This window comes from Pteropus vampyrus, unplaced genomic scaffold (assembly GCF_000151845.1).
Source record: "Pteropus vampyrus isolate Shadow unplaced genomic scaffold, Pvam_2.0 Scaffold15, whole genome shotgun sequence".
Classification (NCBI taxonomy): domain Eukaryota; kingdom Metazoa; phylum Chordata; class Mammalia; order Chiroptera; family Pteropodidae; genus Pteropus; species Pteropus vampyrus.
The window spans coordinates 12,619,839-12,634,845 of record NW_011888796.1 but is presented as its reverse complement, the minus strand read 5'-3'; the positions used below and the strand labels follow the sequence as shown (position 1 = coordinate 12,634,845).

Here is a 15,007-nt window from a genome sequence, read left to right as displayed (position 1 = left end):
ACTGCGGGATGCTTTGTTTTACAAAACAGTTTTTTAAGGGCTCGAACATTTATAAAATCTGATTGATGATGAACAACAAACAAGTACTCCTACCATGCCAAAGGTATGTTTTTTTCAGCATTAGCTTCATCTCAAAAATTTTATGGTATTTGCATAAAAATCTATATATTCGAAAATTACTACTTCTATCAATTGGTAAAATATCACTGTATTTGGACACAATTATGTGTATCTTAACCAATTGCAAATTTATTTCTGATTAACAGATTTCTTGATTTAGTAAGGGCATTATTTTTATCAAAATTTGTATATGTAAAATTTGTATATGTATTATTGTCATAAAACAAATATTTTTTCTTCAATTTCGAACTTTAAATGAGTTTATACTAGCATTCACAATAGTGACAAATGTTTTCCTTCAACAAAATGAAGTTCCAAAAGTTTTCTTTGAGTCCATCAAATGAATGGAAAAAAAAAATCAAAACTTTTTGGATTTAAAGATTTTCTATTTGAAATAGCTGACAATAGCATCATTTAACTATGTGCAACGTTCTGCCATTGGAGCCAACACACTGGCTATGATTTCACTCTGTGTGTGAACAAGAAAACAGAGAATTGAAAATAATAAAAACTAGAATCTATAATAAGTAAATAGAGGGAGAAAATACAAATCTTCCATATGGAAAAATTCCAAACGATTTATAGCCTTAAAGAGATGAAGCACTCCTTAAATGTGGGCTGTGCATAGTGACTTCCTTCCAAAGAATACACTATGGAAAGGATGATAAAGAGTAAATCTACAATGGAGAAACCTGACAAAACTACCTCAGCCAGGTGATCAAGGTTAACATTAACAGTGATAAGTCATGTTGATAAAATGTGACATGATGTGATGTGATGTGATGTGATAAAAATGGCACTTTATTTCTGTAGTCTTCCTCCCAAAAACACATAGCCATACTCAGATCATGAGCATAATGCCAGACAAATCTTAGTTCAGAGATATTCCACAAATACCTGACTAGTACTCCTCAAAACACCTTATCAAAAACAAGGAAATTCTGAGAAACTGTCACAGCCAAGAGGAACCTAAGGAGATATGACTCCTAAATGTAATTTGCCATCCTGGATGGGATCCTATAACACAAAAAAGGCATTGGGTAGAAAATTAAGGAAATCTGAATAAAGTATGAACTTTAGTTAGTAATAATGTATCAATCTTGGTCCATTAATAGTGATAAATGTACCATACTAATGTAAGATGTTAATTACAGAGGAAACAAGGTGTGGAGTATGTGGGAACTCTGTACAATTTTTCTGCAAATCTAAAAGTATTATAAAATCAAAAATTTATTTGAAAAGAGTGAGAAAGAAACATAAGTGACACGTCAACCAAATGCAATGTGTAGAATATGTTTGAATCCTGTTTCAAAAAAATTATTAAGGCACCTATGAAACAACTAGAGAAATCTGAAGCCTGACTGTGGTTATATTTTTTTAAAGTATATTTCTGTTGTAGAGAGATATGTATAGTATTTGTAAACAATATAATTTTTCTGAGATTGGCTTTAAAGTAACTAGGAGAATGAAGTGGGAGGTACAGATAAAACAAGACTGATGACATATTGATAATTGCTGAAGCTGCGTGATGAGTACAGGTTTTTATTTCTCTACCTTTATTTCTCTTCCATGCTTTCCATAATAAAAGTCTGAACAAATGAACTGGAGCCATTGAGTACAAATAGCTCTCAAGGGGTTTCACTCTAAAAGGGAGCAGAGAAATGGAGCAGTAGCTAGCAGGTGAAAAGACTTATTCAAGATTTTTGTTAAGTTGCTAGACACATTAATAAATATATGTACATACCTTGTAACTTGCAGATTTAATTCCATCAGGAACTTCATCCTGAAGAAGAAAAAAAAAATGCTCTTATATGACATTTATTCTATCTTCTAAAAAATATTTTAAATTTCTATGATTTACGAGAAAAATTCATAAAACAAATTACTGAAGTTAACATATTATTTAAACTAGGTATAGGCAGTTTTAATATTATTTCTTACAAGTAAACAAAAAAGTTCAACAACACATTCTGATCGTATATTACATTACAGCATCAAAATGTAAAAATGCCACTTAGCCACTTATTTCTTTGGATGCTCAAATTGTCCACATTTGGCCGGTATGGGGCCCACTAAGTGCTTACTTGATATTTGCACCTGTGTCCTTTTGATAGTACCCTAGGAATCTTTGGCACCATTTTTTGTTTTCTGTTATGACAAGATATTCTAAGCTCACCTTATATATTTCTTGTTCCAGTCTTAGAATCAATCATTTTTTAAGGAGCCTTACTTCTTTTCAGAGGAAAATGGTACTGGTTTTCAGTTGTGCACTGGCCACTTACTAACTACAGGACCTATCTGCCTATCATCAAAGTGATGCTATGAGTAGAGATAATGATATATCTGGGATAACTCAGTAAATTGCAGGGCCTAATGCTAAGTATATTCCCGAATTAGATTACACCTGCCCAAAGGGAACCACCCACACAGAGACAATCACTTCATTGTGTACCCTTTCAGACTCTGAACTAGGTCAATGTATGTTCTTTTTCTATGGCCAGATTTTCAATGATTTCCATTTTTTTTTAACATAATAAACTATACCAAATTTATAGACTAATTTCAACAGAACTGACAACTTTACAAAATTTAGTACTGCTTTACAGCCATCTTTGAACATTTGCTTAATTATTTTAGTAATTTACTGAAATTCCTATAAGAATTGCTAGGTCCAAGAATATGTACCATTTTAATTTTTTTTGATACATTTCCCAAATTGATCTCTGGAAAGACTTAACCACCAGAGTGCTCAATTCTCATTCCCAGATTAATACTGGCTATTTTATTCTTTTTCACATTGGACAATTAATATTGGAGGTGAAAGAATGTTGTTTTAGTTCATTGTAAAGGGAATAAATAACTGGCTTTTCAGTTTATAGAGAGATTCCAGCCTCTATGGGTAGACCATCTGCCACATTCAAATATTCTCTGGAATCAGGGGTGCAAATCAAAGGATATGGATTTTAAAGCACCAAGTATGAGGAAGAGAATTTTAATTTTTATTATTTTTCTATCTTCTGCTGGGTCCCAGGGTATAACATGAACCAACTCTAAAAATGAACTGAAAAGAAATCAAACTGTTGACAAATGAAATTGGTGTTGGTTCCTTGTTTAGCTCAGAAAAGGTATTAACAAAACAGCAGCACACCACCTGATATAATGAGTTAACTGTATTTAACCTTGTACATACATTAGATTATGAAAGAATTATTAATTGCTTTAGGTGTGATAACTGCACTGTGTTCATGATATAATGTCCTTCTTGTAAAATGCATACTGAAGTATATAACAATGAGATATCAAAATATCAGTAATGTACAATACAAATGCTAGCTATGAAAGCTGATTATCTAGGCTGAAGCAAGTATTTCAAGGTATTTGAAGTGATCTCTAGTCACTCTTTGGTTCTGACAGACTGCCCTACTTAGGAAATATCAGAACTGAGGCCAGGCTCATCCTAAGAGAAATGTAGTTGTTTCTCATGTTTCCCTCCTCTGCTTTCCCTTCCCCTCTGCTCCCATAGTGTGTACCTGTTCAGTATATCTATTATTGGGCTATCGCATCTGTATTGAAATAATCCCTTAGTATTTCTCTCCCTTAGTAAACCATAGCTCAATATAAAAGCTCATCTTATATGTCCAAGTCATGGCACCTAGTAGACCCTCAAAAAATATTCACTATTGAACCAAATTACATTCATTTGCTAACTGATATTCTTTTACCAGTTTCTTCTTCATTTCTTCCTCTTTCCCCCAACCCCCTACAACATTGCCAATTATGTTTCCAAAATCTTGGGTCTAATCATGACACAACTCCTTCCTTTCTATAATATACTTAAGTGGATAAACATCATCTAATTATCTTTTAAAGAAAAAAACCTCATTTTATTATACTATAAGCACAACTTTGTTCAGGTAAGATATAAGAAGAAAAACAAATAACAACCAAAAAGAACTACAGATGCTCCTCACTTAAAATAGGGTTATATCTTAATAAACCCATCATAAATTAAAATATACTGAGTCAAAATGCATTTAATGCATCTAACCTAATAACGTAAAATCATAGCTTAGCCTAGCCTACTTTAAATATGCTCAGAACACTTACATGAGCCTATGGTTGGGCAAAATCATTTTGCTGCCACTGCCCAGGACCACAAGAGAGTATAGTACGGCATATGCTAGCCCAGGAAAAGATCAAAATTCAAAATTCAAAGTACAGTTTCTACTGAATGCGTATTGCTTTCACACCATTGTAAAGCCAAAAAAAACATAAATTGAACCACTGATTAAGTCGGAGACTGTTTGTATTAATCTCACTAATGAGTAAAAGAATTATATTAACCACAAAATTTAAATTCTATTATGAAGGTAGTATAATTCAAAATTGGTTTTATATTTGTAAATTTGGATTTTTAATATGTAAATATTAAACATTATGTTTGGCCTAATATTATTTTAGTTTTATTGGCCCATTTAAAAAAGTTTCAATTACTTGAAAAAAGACGTAACAGTTCTTAAATGGTTCTTACAAATTGACAAGGCTTGACAGCACAGTCTCTTCGTCCACATTGGCTGATATCATTCCAGAAAGGACATGGCCTCTTCAGGTTTACCTGTAAAATAATAATAGAAAAAGTTTAAAGATAATCTCTAAAAATAGAAAGTTTATAATTGAGAGATATTGAATTATAATGCTATAACCTGGTCATGTTATTGGCTGCAATTATTCTACTTCCTATCTATTAGAAACTCTATAAAACTCTATTAATTTCACTTTTACTTGTCAGGTTCTAATGATAACATAAATGTGCAGCTGGTGTAAGTAAATTGGTAGCGTTGGTTAGAAAGACACAGACTGCTACTAAACAAACCCTAAACCAATGACAACTAGGAGCCAAAGTAGCTGAGGTCATCACTGCTCGACTTCTATTCTTTTTAAGCAAGTAACAGTTAACAAAATAGAATAGTTAGACAATTTTGAACTCAGACTATAACTCTATAATCCAATGATCAGGTTTTCTAAACTCTTTCAATAGATATTTCGAAATGAAATATGACAAGTGACTTGTTGAAATAATACAGGTCAGAATAAAGTTGAGTTTATCAAAAATATTTAATTATTTTAATTAATTGAAATAAATTTGATGTTTTATAAAATTATAAACAACTCATAATTTTGATAACAATACATATAATAGTTTCTATTCCAACTAGTTTCTAACTTTTGAGTGCAAAACTCAGTTATTGAAATTAAAAGTATCCAATGGGTAGTTTCAGAACCACATGGTTCGTTCTTGTGAAATGAATTTTTCTAACATAGCTTCAATCAATTTTAAGTAATAATTACAATTCTGAGGCTTAGTAATGTCTAAGAAAAATGTAATTATCCATTTAAACTTTACATTTTCTTCTACAAAGAATTGAAAATAAAAATACCTTGTAATATCTAAAGTAGTCACTCTCAAGAAGTCTTTGTAGTCTTGGGAAAAGCCTGTAGTTATTAAATTTATCAATGGTTTCAACATCACAGGTACAATCATCCAAGTAACCACTAACCTGTTACAAAGAAAACAAAATATTAAATCAAAATGTCTTAGATTTAACAGGGTTCTCTTCCTCCCATGGTTATGATGAAAGCCCACTACTCAATCAACCCTATCCTCTCTCCTCCCCGAAATTTTCTGAGATGAGGTAGGACAATAATCTAGTAATGCTATTGCTCTTACTATAGACCTAGAGGAATGCAGTAGATACTTTTGCAGGGTATACTGAGCTTATAATGATCCATGCACACCAAAGATTTGGTCCCCTGCAGCCACTTTGTAACCCTGCCCACCAGGCCTGACCAGGGGTGAGCATCTGACTCAAACCAGGCCATGGTCTCCACTCCAGGAATCTGGAATTGAGACTAAGAGGCAGAGATGTCTCTTCCTATGGCTAGACCAGTAAACGAGGAAACTCAGACTATATTCCACCATGTGAACTGAGGAGCACATGAACCAGTTAGCAGAGAAAGGAAAGATTTTAAAAGATGCACAAAGAAATAGAGATTGGAGACAGAGAACACATGCTACTAGACTCTCTAGTGTTTTCCAGCTCCTACTTCTACCCATCTTTCCTGAAGCCCAGTTGCATTCCCACCCATGGCTTTTCTGAGACTATATTCTTATAATTCAGTTATCTCTCTCTCTTTTATTTTAGTTTCCTAAAGGATGTATAGGTCAGAGACAAGGTTGGTGAATATATAAAAGGATTGATACTGAATTTATAAGGCGAACGATAATTCATTATAAAAATCTAAAGTCCCTCAAATATTGGGCCATGACAATTTTTATAGGTTTGAAATGGTGCTTAGAAATTATTTATTGTTAGCAACACTGAGATAGCAAATTGCCACTTCTGATCTTCCAATGCTTAAAACTGATGTCTCAACTGGATTTACTAAATCAAATTATTAAATGGACCTATACAAGGATAGGTCCATTTAATAATTTTATAATTATTAAAATCATATTATAATTAGTGTTACCAAATTGTAAACTAAAATTCTTAGATGTTTATTTGGGGATAGGCAAATACCTAACAGAATTAATAAACCATTGCTTTGCTTTAAGTAAGTAATAAATAGATCATGATCTTTAAAAAGTAAATAAAATTTAAAAAAATATACAGCATGCTGCAGAAAAAGGATCCTTATCATACTTTGGTCTGAATATTTGCATTATAAACTACTTTTAATTTTATTTTAGGGAGACTTGCTGCCAACAAAATTTTTTTTTTTTAATCTAGTGGTAAGGAAGCAAATAAATACTACTTTACTGAAATATTGAATTTAGATGTTTTCCTTTTGGAATATGTAAAATCCAACGCTACTTAATTTCAAAACATCGCAAAACAGTAATGGAAATTTTTCACCTAAGAGACAAGAATACTTTGGATAATAACAGCAATATTCAAGAACTAAGTTGCTGTTGTTGTTGTTTTTACCAATTTGCCTTGTCTTATTTGTTTTTGGACTAATTCAGTTTCTAGAAATCTGATCTACATATTTGTCACTTTAATAACTATGTTCATTTCATATGCAAATATATCCTTGCTTCCTGTTAAAAGATCTCTGAGTATACAATAACCTTAGAGTCCTAATTTTGGACTCTAACAAAACAAAAGTGCTTCTAACCCAGATGATTTGATTTTTTACACCTGTTTCTTTTAAATCTTAATAGCAGAACTTCTAAGGATATAAAATAGCTACTGTTTCTCCCCTTGGATACAAATTATTATGCAAAGAATAATAGGCTCAAAGACTGCAAAGGCCAAAGGAACACATGCCAGATAGAGACATTAAGTCACAAAAGAAACACAAAAAACTTGAGAGAAAGTATTTGAAGCAACCCATTTTTCCACATGAGTAATTCACTTTTAAGGTAAAAATCTATCTTCAACATTCAGACTCAGACATCACATCTCTTGAGAAGCTGACCCACCAGTACCACTCACCCCTGCTGGGTTAACTGCCTCTCTTATGTGCTCCCATGACAGTCCACATATATGAGGATTACCTCTCACTGTATTGAATTTATCTATTTGACTCCCACCCACTAGAGTTTAAAATCCTTGAGAGAAAAATCATGTTTGTTCACCTTTGTATTCTCGGTACTTAGCACTGTACTTTTTAGAAAGCACACAGTAGATGATAAATAATTATTTGTGGAAATGATGGGTGAATGAATGAATGAGTGCTGCCCACTGTCACTCTCATTCACTAGAGAGCAGTACCATACTATCTACTTATAACTAGGTATCACCATGTCACCTATGGTGATGCTCAGTGCTCTGGATCACACAAACTCAAGTGGCAGGAGTGCACTCACTGAGCAAGGAAAGCAGGTAGCAAAGGTAAACAACCTACCTATTGCACTCAACATTCTGTGGATCCACATCTTAATTATAAAGGAAGCTATAAGAAGCCCCAAAGCAGAAAAGAATGCAAGATGCGTCCAGAGCAGAGGTGGCTTAAAAACTAGAGACCTCAGAGGGAGAAAAGGCAGGACCATGGTAAATTGACAATCTCCTGCCTTTTTTTCTTAGAAATTGAGTAGGAAGTATTCCCAACTACTCAGCAGGTAGCAGGACAGCTAAGGAGGTAGAATGGGGGTTGGCCAGAGTTTCAGTAGATGGAGAGAGCCCGTCAAAGGAGAGACAGGAAGATATTTGGGAATCCAAGCCATCTGACCATTTGTAAAGGCTGCCAATAGGAAGCAGAACCTGGTCCCTGGTAGGAAGTTTGACAGGTATGATGCCAGGTCCAGTTTTAGAAACTTGAGAACCAAGTACGTTACCAGAATAGAGTCTCAGGAAAAGACCAAGGTAGATATCCAGTTAACAGACCCAGAGCAGAATCTTGGGATCAAAGCAAAATCCTATTACCTAAGCTAAGAACAAAAGGTGCGAATTTGTAAAGAAGGTGACTTGATGCTGCACTTAAGAATGTACTAAGGCTGCTTAAATAACTACTACGCCTATCTCCTGAAGTGAAACAGAATTCTGGCCATACCATAGAAATCTGAATTTTAAAAAAATGTATCCCCCTTTTCATACACACAAAGTGACTGATGCATGCTAAAATTTGAAGCTCACTGCTCTAGGCTTCAGGTGATACTCAGCTGTGGGTAGGGGCCCAAACTAATAGGAGGCGATTAAAAGGCCCTTGTTGAGGGATGGTAGATACAAGGACCAACATGGGCCTGACATAGCATCACCCAATTTAATGTCCTAGTTTCTTAAGAGCTGGAAAGGCTTTGAAGGCCTTCTAATGCAACCTCCCAAGCAACACAACCACCTCCTCCAATAAACCCTCAAGGAGGAGGCAGTGCATAACAATGGTTAGCATGCAGGATCCAGAGTCAGGCCTTCTAGGGTTGAATCCCACCCCTACTACATATTAGTTATTGATCTTATTCACATTTTTTAACCTCTCTAGGCCTCAGTTTCCAATCTGAATACAAAATTTAAAAATACCAGTAAGTGTTTATGATTATTACCTTATCACTTATATGCTTTCAGTGAAAGGGATCTTACTATTCCCCAAAGCAAACTACATTTTTTTAATGAATATATACATATAAAAAAAAAAATAGGCCAAGTTTGCAGTTAAAATTTTCCAAAAATCTTGCATCTGTAGCCCCAATGGAACATAGAACTAGATAACCAAAAGTTAGTTGCCGAAGAAGCCTCAATCACTTTCTCCATTGATTGATGAGTTTGGACCAAATACCAAAATACTATACAAAAAGCAAGAGAAAAGAAAATAACACTGGCCTGCTTGTTCACTATTCTCTGGTAAGAGGTATTCTCTAGTTTTCAATGAAAGACAAAACAAAAACACTTTCTAAATAGTTTCCTTGTGTACTAAGAACTTCTAACCCCTTCCACAGATTATCATTTCTATCCCAAACCACTGTAAGAATATATTCCTCATATTCATATGAAACATGAAATACCTTTTCTTTTTTGCATAGAAGTGCTCAAAGTGTGCTTTATTTGGCAAAGAACTTTGGCTGTTTTTAATTTTATTGTGTTTTGTGACCATAAAAAAGAACATGAAAAGTATTCATTCAATAATAAAAGCATGAAAACAAAGATTTCATACTGGGTAGTTGGTACCAGTCTAAGGATATGGAATGAATGCTAAAAGCTATTTCTGCTTTAAGTTTTGGTCTTGATAGAACTTTAAATTGCTATTAAGTGACTCAAAGTAGAACAACCAATGTGAAGCATGTTTTTTGTTCCACATGCTTTGTTCAGAAAATCCTGGAATGTAGCAAGCACTGAGAGTCAATGGACATCTCTCTAGTACAACCTGTTTCAAAAATCCCGCTGACTAAGTTTTAATCCTGGGCTTATATCCACCCACCACCAAACATATTATCAAGTGTCTTTTTCATGGCCTGGCCACTCTTGACTAACAAATAAAAAATTTTTTTAATTGACCTAAACAGGACACCTGACAGGAAAATCTGCTAAGATACACGTATGTGGAGTGTATCTACAATGCACTCCAAATGGAAAATAATCCGTTTTCAAAGTAGCCATTTTGGATTATCTGAACTGCTCTCCTTTTATTAGCCTGATAGAGATTTATTGCACTTAACTAAGTGGACCTGAGTATTATTAGCACTAGCCATATTAAGACTGTAAACTATGTAGTTAAAATGTTTTATCAAATTCGTTTCTAAATAATTTAAATGAAAAAGATGTCCAAATTACCTCCACATCTGGGCTTCAATATTTCTTCTGAGGTTATTTCTTTAAAATGAATCCTGGGATTCCATGAGCTGGAACTAAATTTCTGTTACATTCAATCTCTCTAATCATGCATAATGGGGGCAATAATTGTCAAAAAGAAATAAGAAACTCTGAAAAGTCTTCATTTACTTCAAGCTCACATCTATTACAACAAATACTACAAATATTAGTTTGTTTTAAAGAAAATAGATCCTGATTATGGGTTGTTTACACAAACTTTACATAGACTTGTACACCAAAAGGAAAAAAAAATGTCCAATTTTTTATGTAAAAAAATATTTAATAGAATGATTTCAAAAAAAAAATGGAGGTTGTATATAAGGAAGATTTACAAGTCTGAAGCAATTGATCACATTTTTTCCAGCAACTAACACTAAAGCACTGTTATCAAAAAATACTTAACATACAGTGCAATGGTTTTAGTGGGATTTGATTTGAACAAGTATATATAGTCACTAAGTTTAAAGATTCATTTGGAGTCGTCGACCTAACTGAAAGATCAGTTCCAGAAAAACATGCAAATGGCTTGCTAAACAGAAAAATTAGAAGAATATACTCCTGCTAGCAGTGTTCACGTCTTATATTGTTATTTCCCTAATACCTACTGAGCACCAATTACACACCAGGCTCAGAACTCTGGAGTGTCGAGAATTAGGACTAAATTTTTAATTTTTTAATTCATTTTTTGATCTCTCAAAACTCATTCACAGTAGGCCTCAATAAATGTTTATTGAATTTAATCTGATTATTTGTAGACCTTTGTACATTTTACTTTAATGACTTTCTAAGATTGAATAACTAACTACATCCTGCTGTGGCTCACTTGAAAGCTAATATTCTATTAACTGAACTCCTACTACAAGCCATGCAACAGTGTGGTGAGAGGTGATGATGTAGTAACTCAAAGAAGTGGTAAAAGGGACTGGCAATAGGAAGGGAGGAAAGGTATATGATGAGGTATTAACAAAACAGAATCCATAGCACTTTGCAGCTAATTGGATACAGCAAATAGAACCAGAGAAGATTTTAACTTGTATTTCCAAACATAAGGTGAAAATATAGTTTTTAATTTAGTTTCTAACATAATTTACTAACTTGTTTTTCTAAATGCTGAGGATCCTTGCCTCTCCCCAAATACTCAGATCATTATTTATAAATGTTTGTTGAAGATATCTTTTCCTCCATTCATCTCTCCTTATCTTTTCTTTCTCCATCTCTTTTCTTTCTCTCTTTTGTTCTGTTTTTGTGTGCATGTCTATGTGCTTGTCTCCATTTTTCTCTTCGTGTCTCTTAATCATTGTCCCCTCTCCCCTCTTTTCCCCTTACTCCTATCCCTTCCATTATTGACCATAACAGAACTAAAGTATTTTGTTTCACTTATTGAATTGAAATGATGGTCTCTGTTCTTAAGTTTATTTAAGTAGGCTATTTTAAATTTCTCTTAAAATTGTTTTTTAGTATGTGACCCTCAATTTATTATTTTTTAAAGTTGACCCTGAAAAGAAAAACAGATAGCCACTCTTGTTCTATAAGGAAAAGAAAGGGATCTAACAAATTTTTGTGTTGGGGCAGTATTTAAATCTTGAAAATATTATGAAAGGGGGAAAAAAGTTTAAACATAAATCAGAAGAAAAAGAAAATAAATGTAAAAATTTAATAGCTCTCCAATTCTAGTCAGATATCTGAAAAGGTTATTGAGGGCAAAAAGTGAAAAGCTTGACATGTACTTTTATTCCATTATCTAACCTCTAGAATGCAGTTGAAAATGTCCATATTGGACATCTTTCAATACTAAATACCTTATTTTTTTTAGGGGGGGGAAGACTTTTTCATTTAAAAAAATTTTTCAATTATAGCTGACATCCAACATTATATTAGTTTCAGGTGTACAGCATAGTGGTTAGATATTTAGATAACTTACAAAGTGATCCCCCCAATAAGTCTAATACCCTCCTGACACCATACATACTTATTATAATATTATTGACTATATTCCCTGTGCTATACTTTACATCCCCATTACTATTTTTAACTGCCAATTTGTACTTCTTAATTCCTTCCAAGATATCATTTCCAGTTCTTAACCGCCACATATGGGTATGTGACCAGTCCGGTTCACATCTCCAACCCTCAGACCAGTCTCAACATGGCTTCTTTATATCTTTAGTTATAAGGGTTCTGTTCAGTTAGTTTTCAGGTGGTTCTCAAGGGTGGTGTTCTATAATCTAGTTGTAATTTTGATGTGATCATGAAAGGAAAACACAGCATTTACCTACTCCACTATCTTGACCTGAAGTCCTAAATACCTTATTTTAAAGGCATTTATTAATATTTTACTTATTAAATGTTTAAACTCTTTAAATGTTTAAACTTTGTGTTACACTATATTGTAATCAGAAAAAAAATGACGCTTTTCTGTGTGCCACTTACAATCACTGAAGGTAAAAGAGCTTTTCAATCTTAGTTGTAAAGCATCAACTTCCTTTCAACTTCTCTTACATGTTTCCAAATAACAAAACTGCCGAATTACTCAGCAAAACAACAAAATTCAAGAATATAAAGCAGTGAAAAAGATATCTCTTCCTCTCCTGATATTTAAATTGTTTCTGTCCTCTGTGAAATAGTATCATTGCCCCTACACACGTAAAATGTTATTTCTGATAATAAATGAATAGTAAATCCACTTAAAATCCACCCCCAATTTTGTATAAGTAATTTTTATCAACAGAAGCCAACCAAAAGATGACTTTAAGAGCAATACAAGCATTGTAGATCCAGAAACCTGGATTTTTTTTTTTTAAATTTTTTGCTCATCTGTTGCTAACAGAAGGAAATGATCATAATATGCTTGTAATCAAATTTGTGCACTGAGGAGTAAGGACCATCCTCCCAATTCAAACCAGTTATGTGGTTGTCACAGTTTGAGAATCTCATTACAGTAAGGAAAAAGAAAGGCCACACAAGGTAACCGCCACCCCAAAGACACCAGGCACTGGGCTTAGACACAGAAAAGCCACACGAAGCGATTCTCCTGTCTGACAAGGAGATCTGAGAGCAGACCCCCTCACCCCACCTCACCCCCGTCCCCACAAAAAACTGTCCTGGCCAGAAAGACTGGCGAAGACATCCAGTACAGGCACAGCATACGCAGTTCCAGGTCAAGTTAGAAGTTAGAAAGACCCAGGTTCTGCAGAAATAACAAATATTGAGATATCGAGTGTGTATGCACACTGCGCACACCCTCTCCGGGTGGGGAAGACCAACAAAGATGCATAAATCAATTCGGTAAAAATACACAGAGTGCACCCACACCTCTCTACCCACGCCTGATCTGAAGCGCGGGAGGGCACTTCGAGGTCCAGGCTCCGGTGGGAGACCCGTCCACACCGACCCGGGCGAGCTGCAGAGGACTCAGCCTAGCCAGGAAGCAGAAGCACAAGAGGCTCGTTCCGGGAGGATTAAGATGCAGGGATGTACGCCCAGCCCCTCATCTGCCTGGGCGCACGGGAAAGAGCGCAGGCAGAAGACTGGGAGCACCGAGATGAGCAGCACGGCCTCGCACACCCCTCACCTGGCAGAAGCACCTCTGCGCCGCTGTCTCTGGGGTCTGCTGCTCGCAGTGGCCCAAGCCAAGCAGCCACACTGCGCCCAAGAAGCGGATCAGGAAGCCCCAGCGGCTACCCATAGCCACTCCTGCCGCTTGTCGCCGCGCACCTCGGAGAACCCAGCACTGGGGCGCAGGCCGTGCGTCCACAAATGAAGCCTCGCCGGCCGGCCCCCTCCAGCGCCCCACCTCCCGGCCGCCTCCCCGGCCCGCCCTCAGGCGATCCAGCCTTTCAGCGGCCGCCACCTCCCAGTGGAGCCTGCGGACGTGCGGAGGCGCCCGCGCCGGCTGCCTGGGTCCTCGCGCCGCTTCCTTCCCGCGCGTGAGGTTGACGAACGAACCTGCTTTCCGGTTCCGCCCTACCGACAGCCGCGCGCGCCCCCGCCCCACCAACGCCGCGAGCCTGGAGACAAGGCCCGGCTGGCCCGCCCCGCCCGCCCGCAGCCCCCGCGCGGGGTCGAGGTCCTTCCTACTCCAAGACCCAGAGCCAGAGGGGTCTGTGTCTTCTTGCAGGGTCCCGTCCCACCGCGCGCCCCCCTGATCAGTCCTTCCGTATCCCACCGCACGAATACGTGTCCCCAGTGTCCCTGGTCGTCTTAAAACCGAAAGAGATGTTAGCGATCATCTAGACCAGGGCTGCATATGTAATGTAGATTTTCCAGTAGGCACATCAAAAGAACAATATGGAACAGGTGAAATTAATTTTAATGTTATATTTTATTTAACCCAATATGCAAAATGTTTCAAAATAGAATCCATATTTTACATTTTTATTTTTATCTTCGAAAGCCGTTGTGTATTTTATACGAACTAGCCACATTCATAATCAAATGTGGCTTTGTATGGGACAGCGAAGGTGGAGACTTTCCTCTCACTGTACAAGAGGAAACAGGCCAGAGGGGTGAGATGGTGTGAGCCAGGACTGGGAGCTGGGTCGTGATAGAGACAGGTCCTCTGATTCCCAGCCGTGGGGCTA

The 15,007-nt window shown here is 36.1% G+C and overlaps 1 protein-coding gene across 2 annotated transcripts in view; it reads right to left on the bottom strand.

The window, feature by feature from the left end:
- Positions 1–14,352, bottom strand: part of ERO1A (endoplasmic reticulum oxidoreductase 1 alpha) — a 37,805-nt gene extending 23,453 nt beyond the window's left edge. The window contains exons 1-4 of one of the 2 annotated variants that reach the window (XM_011385435.2): positions 13,999–14,352; positions 5,559–5,678; positions 4,652–4,735; positions 1,865–1,903 (exon numbers count right to left, since the gene is read on the bottom strand). In XM_011385435.2, the coding sequence (XP_011383737.1) occupies positions 1,865–1,903; positions 4,652–4,735; positions 5,559–5,678; positions 13,999–14,112 (357 nt within the window). In that variant the 5' untranslated portion in view covers positions 14,113–14,352. The remainder of the gene's footprint in view (positions 1–1,864; positions 1,904–4,651; positions 4,736–5,558; positions 5,679–13,998) is intronic. The other variant, XM_011385428.2, reaches the window with a different exon arrangement.
- Between the last annotated feature and the right edge of the window lie 655 nt (positions 14,353–15,007).